At 43.2% G+C, this 12,350-nt stretch overlaps 1 protein-coding gene and 1 long non-coding RNA gene across 2 annotated transcripts in view; one reads left to right on the top strand and one right to left on the bottom strand.

Moving 5' to 3' along the window:
* Ddx52 (DExD-box helicase 52) overlaps nucleotides 1-12,350 on the bottom strand; it is a 33,557-nt gene that overhangs the window by 2,420 nt on the left and 18,787 nt on the right. Inside the window, exons 13-14 of the mRNA XM_059271379.1 lie at nucleotides 10,724-10,795; nucleotides 8,349-8,435 (exon numbers count right to left, since the gene is read on the bottom strand). Coding sequence (XP_059127362.1) covers nucleotides 8,349-8,435; nucleotides 10,724-10,795 — 159 coding nt within the window. The remainder of the gene's footprint in view (nucleotides 1-8,348; nucleotides 8,436-10,723; nucleotides 10,796-12,350) is intronic.
* Nucleotides 375-4,144, top strand: LOC131917513 (uncharacterized). The gene is made up of 2 exons (XR_009380684.1): nucleotides 375-449; nucleotides 3,956-4,144. It is a non-coding gene; the product is annotated as an uncharacterized LOC131917513 (long non-coding RNA).

The following is a 12,350-nucleotide window of genomic DNA, read 5'->3' as shown; positions in this document are numbered from 1 at the left end:
ACGTTTAGATAAACCACTTGGCATAAACTGTAATCGGCCAGCTGCAGAAGCCTGGGACCAAAGAAACACCCTACCCTCAGACCAACCTGACTTCTTCTCAAGAAAATTTTTCCACTCTCCCTGCTCCCCCTCCCTGCCTGAAATCCTGCTTATAAGCTGCAACACCCTGCCAATAAACGAGACCTTGACGCGACTCAGACTGACTCTGTCTTTCTTTTTGTGCCTGGTCTCCTTCTTCTCTCGCCCCCATTGGCTTTCAGGTGGTTCCCTCCTCGAGACCCTCGAATAACCTGACCTGCTGGACGGGTCAAGTGGCGCCCAACTTGGGGCTCGAGGCACGGCGACCCATCGGACGACAGACGAAAGAAGGTCCGAAGGTCCGGCCGGACACACATATTTTGGTAGAGGCGCCCGGACAGCATCACTCGTGCGACGCGGGCTACCTTGAGGTAAGACTTGTCGTCCTATAAGCCATGGGTAAAGTTTTGACTAAAAAAACTCTCTTCATAAAAGAGATGCAGGATAGTCTCAGGGAGAGGGGATTAAGAGTAAAAAAGAAAGATTTAATAAATTTTTTTTTGTTTTGTGGAGGAGAAATGTCCCTGGCTGGTTATCAACAGCCCGGGCATTCACCCTCTGACTTGGAATAAAGTAGGAAAAGATATTAATAAGATGCTCAAAGATGGGGAAAACGTCCCCGATGCCTTTTTTAGTTTTTATGGTGTGATTAGAGATGTTCTAAAGGAAGCAGAGGGAGACGGGCGTGTTTCACATTTACTAGCCCTTACAGAGGATTTTCTCTCAAACTCCCCCTGCCTGACACCCAAGGGTCCAGAGGTTTATTGACATCTACCGGTAAGAGCGCTCTCTGTCTTGTTTGTGTCTCTCTGTCATGTTACTTTTGTTTTGTACTGGTCGATCGATTTGTACTTTGCAGGCTCTCACTGGGACAGACGTGTCCGGACAGTGAACCTGGCGGTGAAGGGAGACGTCCCAGAGCCCTAAGGCCACCTCAGAGGTGACCATTTGGTTTAGGAGCATCTTTGGGTATCTTCCCCCACGGTGGGAGGAAGTGCCACTTTGTATTTTGTCTTGGGAATTTGTCAGAGCCATTTTGTGGGGGTTTTTTTTGTATGTTTTGTTGTGATCATTGTTACTTTACTCTCTCCTTCTCTTCCAAAAAAAAAAAAAAAAAAAAAAAAAAGGGTGCATGTCTGACTGACAGGGATGTGGAAGCCCCTGATGTCTGTTTGATCAAGGACAGAGATCCTCGAGTCTGGATTGTTTTTGGTGTGCTTGAGCCTGGAGGGTTACCTCCCCCTCCCCCAGAGCACATCAGGCTGTCATTGTTCTTGGAGCTTTGTTGGTTGTCTCGTTGGGGCAAAGTTTTTTTCGTGTACCCTTGGTCTTGTTTGTAATGTGTTAACTGTTCTCATTGTTGACTTGACTGTGACGGACGCTATGGGACAGTTCCCTTCTTCTCCACTAGACTTTAGTTAGAGGAGTTAACAAAAACTTTTTTTTCAGGAACACTGGCAGCCAAGGACACGCTCTATGCCCACTGCTCCCCTTCCCTTCCTTTACTGTGATAACTTCAAGGTCTCTTCTGCCGGCCAGCCGCTTCTCTTGTTAACCCTTCTCTGTCCTGGTATTGCTTAAAAAGAAATGTTAAATTACCAGTTCAAGATACTGGGAAAATTATGCTTTTGTTTCCACAGGAAAAATAAAAATTGACATGGGTTTTGGTCATTTGAGTTCAGTGGGTCACAAATACTTGCCATCATTTAAGAGACTTGGTTTCAAATTATTGCTGGTTAAGATAAAAAATAATGTTTTTATAAAAAATGACTTGAGATATATATATATATATATATATATATATATATATATATATATATATATATATATATATAAATGAAATATGTTTCAGATTTCTTTGTCTTGCTATTCTACTGTTACATTGAGACTCCAAAGGGTCATAGTTGTAAAAATGTCTGTCTACTCTACAGGTATGAATGAAAAATGTGGCCACATGTATGTTTGGTTTTGAATGTCTGAGTTTGCATGTCTTTTGTGTTAAGGAATACAAGTTAATACTAGTTATCTGGCTATTCAGATACTAGTTTAAAACATAAACTGTTCTATTTAAATAAAAAAAAAACTGAGAGGTATATTTGACTAATATATTTATAGGAGAACAAATTGGCCTGGTTATTGTTACCAAACTTAGAGATATTTTTAAGACTGGGCCTAGATTTGTTTGGCTCAGATACATTTAATAGATAATGGTCCTCAAACCTGTCAAAGATCTGGTAAATATGGCATTTACATTATTTGATAAAAAGCTTACTATAGCAAACAGAGACTCCAAGCTCCCCAGCTCCTAGCAATGACTCCCAAGGAATGGCCAATTCCCCTACGCTTTGTCAAAAGTGTGTAGCTCAGTCTATCGATCCAGTGAGGGTCCAATACCCCGAAGTCTATATTATACATTATATGGATGATTTGTTAATAGCAGGGAAATCTGAAGAAAAAACACAAAATGTAGCTCAAAAGATAATTACCACACTTCAGGACCGAGGATTTCATATAGCTCCAGAGAAGATACAAACCCAATACCCCTTCCTGATTTTAGGGTTCGAGTTACACCTGGACTCCCCTGTGCTTTTCATAGATGGGTCAAGTAATGGTAAAGCTGCTTATGTCCTCAATGGCCAAAAGAACGTTATGACAACCCCTTTCAAGTCAGCTCAGCTGGTGGAGCTGTATGCTGCCCTTGCTGTCTTTAAAAATTTGAAGATTGCCCCTTTAATTTGTATTCAGACAGTAGACATGTGGTAGGGGCTTTACAGGCTTTAGAAATGGTCCCAATAATCCAACCCATTACTCCCACCTTCCAAATGTTTTCTGAATTACAAAAATTAATCCGACAGAGGTCGCTACCCTTTTATGTTGGCCATATTCGTGCCCACACAGGCCCACCTGGACCCCTAGCTCAGGGAAATGAACTTGCAGATTCTGCTACACATTCTATCTTGATTTCTCACTTGGAACATGATCAGGTAGCAGCCGCTCGTGAGGCACACCGCCTTCATCACCTCAATGCTCAAACTTTGAGACTAAGGTTCTCAATCACTAGAGAACAGGCTAGGGAAATTGTAAAAAGCTGCAAAAATTACCTGATGCTCTTACCTGAACCTCGTTATGGAGTGAACCCCAGAGGGCTTATACCTGGACAACTATGGCAGATGGATGTCACCCATGTTCCTTCTTTTGGCAAATTAAAGTTTATACATGTTACTGTAGATACCTTCAGTGGATTTATTTGTGCCTCCACTCATAGTGGAGAAGCCACCAAAGATGTTATCAATCATATGTTACATGTCTTCACAGTGCTGGGTCAGCCGAAATGTATAAAAACTGATAATGGTCCGGAATATACTAGTAACAAATTCAGACAATTTTGTTTACAATTAGGAATTAAACACATCACTGGAATATCCTATAACCCTCAAGGCCAGGGTATCGTGGAGAGAGCTCACCAAACTTTAAAAAATACTCTTAACAAACTCAGCTCACAAGAGACACTATTTCCCCTTAAGGGAAACCACAAAGCTTTGCTTTCTCATGCCCTATTTGTATTAAATTTTCTGACATTAGATGTTTTCGGAAAATCTGCGGCTGAGCGACACTGGCACCCAGAAACCAAACAAGGATATGCGCAGGCCCTTTGGAAAGATCCAATAACCAAAAAATGGGGCGGTCCTAAGCCAGTTATAATCTGGGGAAAGGGGTCTGCATGTATTTATGACTCCAAGGAAAATGGGGCTCGTTGGCTACCAAAAAGACTGATTAAGCCTTACTCTACACAGATTGCCTCCCTAGACCAAGGAAAAAAATAACTGTTATGTCCAGGACACAACCCTGAGACAAAAATTCTCTCTTTTTCTTTCAGAAATGCCTCCGGCTTAAAAAATAAAGGGAGCCACGGACATCTCAATGGCAGGACCTGTTCGTCGCGGGCCTCGGAAAACCAACCCCTGCTTCATTGTTTGCTTACTACTCTTCCCCCTTCCCCTCTCCTGCATCTCCAAGGAAAGCCCCCATGCTATTAAAAAGCTTACCTGGTGAATTTTCACAGTAACGGGGGAGGAGGTCTGGAGGGTTACCGCAAACCATGCTCCCTATTCCTGGTGGCTGTCACTCACTCCTGACTTCTGTCAGCTGGCTGCAGGATTGGATTCTTGGGATATACCTACTATTGGCCAACACCAGTTAAATGGTACAGGAGGTCAAACGATTCCAAACTGCCATCAATTTCCTCACAGTCCTAAAACCACTTGGACAAGCCCTTGTGGGACATTCCATGATAATAACCCTGCCGTGATGACTGCCCCAGGCTGTGTTAGTCCTACAGCTCATTGTAGGTTAGCACAATCTGACTTTTATGTCTGCCCTAAGGATGGTAGAAGCCGAGCCACGGCTGACAGATGTGGGGGATTCAAGACCTTCTTTTGTGCTCGATGGGGTTGTGAAACTACAGGGACAGCTTACTGGAAACCAGCTTCATCTTGGGACCTTATTTCAGTTACAAGAGGATACAGTAAGCCTAGCAGGAATAGACGTTTTTGCTTTAGCTCTTATACTTGGACAGCCTATAATCACGGGCTATCATTACCTTTAAACATAACCTTCACCCCTCAGGGTAGGGCGAATCGAGAATGGCCCTCAGGAAAAACATGGGGACTCTGCTGGTATCTTGAAGGCACAGATAAAGGAGTCATTTTCAAGATCTTGCTAACAATAGAAAACCTGTACCCAAAGTCGGTAGGACCCAACTTAGTTTTCTCTGACCAAAAGGTTCCCTCCAATCATGAAAAGGTGCCATCACCTCCTCCTCCTCCCCCCTCACCTCATCCTCGTCCCTTTCCCTACCATACAAGCACCGTGACTACCATCGTAGACTCCACTAACGGAACTCTCCTTACTCCCTTTCGGGGAACAGGAGATAGATTGTTTAAATTGGTCCAGGGAGCTTATCTGGTCCTAAATGCCACAAATCCAAACAAAACCTTGGGTTGCTGGCTCTGCCTTACCTCCAGTCCCCCTTATTATGAAGGAATCGCCTTTCAGTCCACTGCCAATAACCTCACTTCCCCGAGCAATAGGTGTCAGACTAAGCCACATAAACTAACACTCCCTGAAGTCTCCGGACGAGGTTCTTGTTTGGGCAAAATTCCATCGACCCATAGCCACCTCTGTAAACAAACGTTGACACCCTATAAAGGGAGCTATTATCTCAAAGCACCCAACTGGTCCTACTGGGCCTGTAACACAGGATTGACCCCTTGCATATCTGCTCAGATATTTGATGATTCCCATGAATTCTGTGTACTGGTTCAGTTGTGGCCTTGTGTCACCTATCATGAAGAAAGCTCGGTTATGGAATTCTTCGAGCAAAGGAGTAGATACACTTGAGAACCTGTGTCATTGACTATAGCCCTCTTGTTGGGTGTTGGAGGCATTGCTGCGGGAATTGGTACAGGGACTACCGCCCTTGTACAAAATAATCACTTGATGCAGTTACAGATGGCCATGACCACCAATCTAGAGGCTATAGAAAGATCCATATCAGCCCTTGAAAGGTCCCTCACTTCACTTTCAGAGGTAGTACTACAAAACAGAAGGGGTCTAGATCTGCTGTTCCTAAAGGAGGGAGGTTTATGTGTCGCCCTAAAGGAAGAATGTTGCTTTTATGCAGACCATACTGGTATTGTCAGAGAATTCATGGAAAAATTAAGGGAAAGGTTAGCTCAGAGAAAAAGGGAGTTTGAAAATCAGTGCGGATGGTTTGAAAATTGGTTGCAAGGATCCCCCTGGCTCTCCACCCTGTTACCCACTATTTTAACTCCTTTGATTATTCTTCTCCTCCTCATCACCTTTGGCCCCTGGGCTTTTCAGCGGTTGACTCAATTTATCAAAAATCAGTTTGATTCGGCTTTACCACAGCATATTTCAATTCACTATCACAGACTAGACACAGAGGAGAGCGGCCTGGAGCCCCTCCAAGACTCAGGTTCAATGTCCTTGGGTCCTAATATCCCTTGGACCACGATGAAGATGCCCCACACAGACCCCTCGACTCGGGCGAGGCTGCCCCTGTGTGAGGGAAAGCTCTAGGCATGACTGGAGTGCAGCTGTGACTGCACAGGCTGGGGACATGGGTGCCCTAATATCCCGAGGGCCTGGATTACATGCCCCGTTGCATAATGGTTGTGCGGTAGCAGCCTAACGCTCAGCACTTATCAATTTCCATTCCCTCCGAAAAACCGCACGGTCCGCTGATTCCCGCACTATGGGGACGCCTGTAGTGTTTGAATCTGGGGAGATGCTGTCTCCCGGATCTCTTTCTCATAGCATAGAGGGACGGGGCCCCTGTGATCCTCCAGAAGCCATTCCTTCAGACCCCCAGACCTCTTAAAGCTCAACCACAAGCATGGTCCATTTTTAAAGAAAAGAGGGGGAATTTGTTGGAGACTGACCCAGGACTGTTTGACCCAGGACTGTTATGTCTTAAGTTTTTCTGCTTAGTGGAGTCTTGCAAAAACAGGGCGTCCTTGGCCTAACCACCAAATTTACGTTTAGATAAACCACTTGGCATAAACTGTAATCGGCCAGCTGCAGAAGCCTGGGACCAAAGAAACACCCTACCCTCAGACCAACCTGACTTCTTCTCAAGAAAATTTTTCCACTCTCCCTGCTCCCCCTCCCTGCCTGAAATCCTGCTTATAAGCTGCAACACCCTGCCAATAAACGAGACCTTGACGCGACTCAGACTGACTCTGTCTTTCTTTTTGTGCCTGGTCTCCTTCTTCTCTCGCCCCCATTGGCTTTCAGGTGGTTCCCTCCTCGAGACCCTCGAATAACCTGACCTGCTGGACGGGTCACCAGCCGACTTTCTCGCCTCTAGAAAAACCTCCACCAGCTTCTACACAGTGCCAGAGACAACACATGTTATCTTAGCTCTCAGCTCTCCCAAAGAGTAAGACTCTAATGATGCCTAATAATCCTCATGACACTCTAGACAAAGTCTGTGCGCCACAAAAACTGTACACACACACACACACACACACACACACACACACACACACACACGTCCTACAAAATTATATTAAGAATTCACAAAATTGAGAAATTACCAATGGAATTTAAACTATTAAGCTTCCAAATCTTTATAAGTTTGTGGTGTTTATTCCTCCTTGTTAAATCTTGAGAATACACCCAAATTCTGGGACACTGTGCACTGTCAACACTTGGAGTGAACATCATTTCCACAGTACTATTATGTTGTGCAAGACTCCTGTTCTGCTTACAAGGGTGGTGCACATAGCTTCATAACTTTGCATACCTTGTTCTTTCTAAAGACCTATATCTCATCTGTCCACAGACACATCTACCTCCTTGAAGCTTCCTGTAATTGTACCAGCCCTTTGTTTAAGATACTCTGATGTTCTCACGTGGCCTGTTTTATAGTCTATCATACTGGCATCAAGTGATCTGTAGGGAATGGTTCTGGTCTATGGAACAGTTTGCCTAATGGCTTTCCCCACCTGGTTTAAGGTAACGGAAAGAAGCATTAGCTTAGTTCACCACAGCATCCCGGGACACTAACGGCACCCTCAGGAACACACACATAAGAGATCACTAGAACTGAGCAATTCTGTTAGAGCAATTCTATTAGTTACTCTAGTACTAAGAAATTTGTGAAAAGTACCCTTTTCTTTAACTAGGGTAACAGAACTCAGAATATCCTGGCAAACTCCTACCAAAACATGTAACTTCCTAGTATTAATAGACAAAACATAACTGTATGTATCCTACAAGACCCATGCTAACACCTCTTACCCATTCCCCAAAAGCCCCTTAAGCTAAGTAGTACTTTTTAAGTGTTGCAGTACACCCCAGTGTAAGCAGAGGATTATACGAAACCCCGCCCAGAAGATGGAAACTTCAAGAAATGCTCCATCAATGTCATTGATCCTAACTACTGGCTTCAGTAGCATGGCCTGATGCAGATGGTTCAAAAGTGTGTAGTACAATTCTAATTCACAGCAAACTGTAATCTATTTTTAAACATGAGGGGAAACCCAGATGATTAACATATAGATACAGAAAAAACTCAATACTGAACTATGCAAATTCCCAAATCAGAGGCAATTTGAAATAAATTTCTACCATATCCTATAATGGATCACCTATCTATTCATTTTACTTCTAAAAATGTATCTTAAGGAAAAACAATGTCCACCCTGATTATGCAGTACTTTTCTTACCATATATATACTTACTGTTTAGCTTGCTCTAAGAAATACTTTGGAGTTGTACTAATGCTCTCCCTTTCCAAGGGTTTCTTAATCATCTTTTTCTTTTGTTTGCTGGAAGTTAGGAAGTGAGAGAGGAAATTAATTAAACACAAGTTCATTTAGAGGCTAAAGCTAGGCGAGACTACACTCTCATTTCAATGAACCAGATTAGCTGATAGCACTTACAACTATTTCATAAGGACACAGGAAATCAACCTTTAAAAACACACTGGCTGTGGTTAAAAAACACTCTGGGACAACCTCATATCCTATGTCCACAGACATTAACAGTCTGACTCCAGAAAATTAACCATTACTAGTAAGTCTAAGCGTATTTCACTCACTGAATAGTTTAAGAAATCTGAATTTCAAAGATGAAAAAGCTGACAAGGAAATAATATATTCTAAAGCAAAATGTTTAACAGCATCACTCACAACAGATGTACCATGGATGCAACCTAAATGACAGACAGACAGATGGGCAAGGCAAAATGTAGTCTGCGCTTTGAGGGAGGAAATTCTGACTAAAAGACATTGTGCAAAGTGAAATGAGTTCACCACAAAAAGACAAATACTGGAGCCAGGCCTGGTGGCGCACACCTTTAATCCCAGCACTCAGGAGGCAGAGGCAGGAAGATCTCTGTGATTTCAAGGCCAGCCTGGGCTACAGAGCGAGTTTCAGGAAAGGCGCAAAGCTACACAGAGAAACCCTGTCTCGAAAAACAAAACCAAAACAAACAAACAAAAAGACAAATACTGTGTGATTCCACTTTTTTTTTTTTTTTTTTTCTGAGACAGGGTTTCTCTGTGTAGCTTTGCGCCTTTCCTGGATCTTGCTCTGTAGACCAGGCTGGCCTCGAACTCACAGAGATCCGCCTGGCTCTGCCTCCCGAGTGCTGGGATTACAGGCGTGTGCCACAACCACCAGCCAGGCCAATGGGTACTATTTAATGGGTACAGAGGTGCAGGTTCTGCAAGAGGAAGAGTCCTGGAGACAGGTGTGAATGCAATGCGTGCCACTCAGCACACACAAGGGAAACTGAATGGGCAAGAACAGAGTTCAGCAGCACATCCAGGTGATGCTGTTACAGAAGCCACGCTACAGAAATGAGGGTGACAGATACTCTAGCAAGGTGTGGTGACCAACAACTATAATCTCAGTAGTTAGGACAGTCAAGGCAGGAGGATTACTGTGAGTTTCAGGCAAGCCTGAGTTACAGAGTGAGACTCTGTCTCAAAAAAACAAACAAAATTACATAAACCCTGAAACCCTACAGCACACTGGGTTACTACATTCAGATGTTTGGTATATTAAATGCATTTAATCCATTTTCTACTTATAATACCTTCAATTTACAATGGGCTTAGTGGACCTTAACCCTGTTTAAGTCAAGGACCATCTGTATGTAAAATTAAAAACATGTAAAATTTGTCAGGCATAGTGGCATACATTCCAGCATTAGGAAGCAGAGGCAAGTAGATTTTGCCTGGTCTACACAGTGAATTCCAGGACAGCCAGAGCTACACAGTGAAACCATGCCTCCAAACAAACAAACAAAAAATCATGTAAAATTCAACAATGCACCATTCTGGGATATACATACTTAAAACTACAAACTAAATAAAGTCAAGAGGTGTAGTAGAATATTATTTTAAGGTATGTTACTCTTGTTTATGTTGTATTTATTTAACTCTGTGAAGCTATATTACTATGCCTGTCTAAAACACCTGATAGGTTTAATAAAGAACCGAACAGCCTGCCGGGCGGTGGTGGCGCACGCCTTTAATCCCAGCACTCGGGGAGGGGCAGAGGCAGGCGGATCTCTGTGAGTTCGAGGCCAGCCTGGGCTACCAAGTGAGTTCCAGGAGAGGCGCAAAGCTACACAGAGAAACCCTGTCTCGAAAAACCAAAAAAAAAAAAAAGAACCGAACAGCCAATAGCAAGGCAGGAGAAAGGAAGTGGGGGGTGGGGGCTGGCAGGCAGAGAAAATATATAGAAGGAGAAGGGGAGCTAGAAGCCAGAGAAGGAGAAGGAGGACTCCAGGGGCCAGCCACCCGGCTACACAGCAAGCCAAGGAGTAAGAAACAAAGAAAGGTATACAGGAATAATAAAGGAAAAGCCCAGAGGCAAAAGATAGATGGGATAATTTAAAGAAATGCTCACAAGAAACTAAGCCAAGCTAAGGCCAGGCATTCATAAGTAATAATAATCCTCCGTGTGTGAATTTATTTGGGAGCTGGGTGGCGGGCCCTCCAAATAGCAGAAACAAACAACAACATAGAGGGAAGAAACAAGCAAAAAGCAAGAATGCATGTGTAAAAACCCAAAGAGAAGGCTTCAAGGAAGTTGAAATGCATACCTTAGCAGTTTCTGGAAACCTTTTATGTATTCAGGCACAGGACAACCAGCCTGCTGGATAACATTGGCAACACTGAAAAAGGAACCCATAAACAGGAATGTGTCTTGTTAAACTAATGTACAAAATTAGTTATGCTCAAAGCCTTCTGTACAACATAAGAGGAACCAAAACTACACAAAAGTATTCTGGCATAGTCTTCTCAGCGAATACCAATTACTGCCAAATGAACCATACTGGATTCCTGAGAGAAGCATTCATGGGACTGAAATCAATATACCAATAGTAACTTTAGGTAGCAGCTATTTCAAATCCTAAATGAAAGTAGAGGTAAGCCTGAAGTCATTAAGTGACAGTGCTTACTAAGGGACTGGCACTTCAAGGTTTCTATGTATTTAACCTAGTCAGTCATCACAATACTTTCTGTGAAAGTCTACCATCCAGTCTCCCAAGTGGGAAACTAAAGGTCACAGGTACACTGATGCTGGGGTTATCAGTCACATCCTTGTGGTTGTGAAGACCTTAGACCCATCGAGGCTCTTGGAACACACTCCTACTTATGGACATGGGAAAGACAAACGGGGACAGAGCGGAGGCTTTGAAGGTAGACATCACACTCATCAGAACTCACAAACAGACCAGAGTACAACCCCTCTGCCCTAACTGCATTTCATTTGTTAGAAATGTGAGGTGCTATCAGTTATCCTTCAACCAAAAATTACTATAGGCGGCGAAAATGCAGAGAACCTGTACCTTTACAGCTGGGAGTGTGGCACAAGCCCGTAATACTAACACTTAGTATTAGTATTAATACTAATACGGCTGAGGCAGGTAGACTGTGAGTTTCAGACCAGCCTAGGCTATATAGTGAAACCCCATCTCCAAAAATAGAAATCTGCATAAAAATCTATAATGACAGGCTAAATTAAGACCCGAGAGTCTAAAAGTGTATAATACCCAGACTTCAAAGGGCTACAACTGACTAAAAATAAAATGTATCACTAAAATACTTTTTCCTCTATGGCAAGTGATTCTGGGATTAAATATAAAACTCCATCTGGCCCCAAAGTAAGAGAAAGGATGCATCATGGTAAAAGAGAGTGTTGATTGGACCGAAAAGACATGTATAGTATTTGATAACTCAAAACCTTACTAATGAAGCCAAGTGTGGTGGGACACGCCTGTAATCCCAGGATTTGGGAGGCTCAGGCTCTAAGTCTGAGGATAGCCCATGCTACTCAGAGACTAAAGCCTAGGGGACACAGTAAGACGCACGCACGCACGCACGCACGCACGCACGCACGCACGCACTCATTCTCTCTCTCACCCCTTAATATCCTGCAGTAAGAAGCATTGTTCAACTGCTGCTCTCCAATGAGTTCTGTTATTCTGAAACCTAAAACTGAATATTCCACTGTCAACACTCCCAAGTTCTAATAGAGGAAGAGCAAAAACACAGCCCCTGGATCTCTCCTGATTCTTGGGACAGAGTTTCACTATAGAGCCTCTTACAGAATTTGGGACACAGCCGTTCTGTACTGTCTAGTAATAAAATACACATACAAAAATAATGATGCAATTTTGTCAACTGCAACTAAAATATTAAGTTATGTTTCATAATGTACATGCT

The sequence above is a fragment of the Peromyscus eremicus genome, chromosome 8a (assembly GCF_949786415.1).
Source record: "Peromyscus eremicus chromosome 8a, PerEre_H2_v1, whole genome shotgun sequence".
Lineage (NCBI taxonomy): Eukaryota > Metazoa > Chordata > Mammalia > Rodentia > Cricetidae > Peromyscus > Peromyscus eremicus.
Note: the sequence above shows the minus strand (reverse complement) of the source record. Positions and strands in the feature narration are given on the sequence as shown.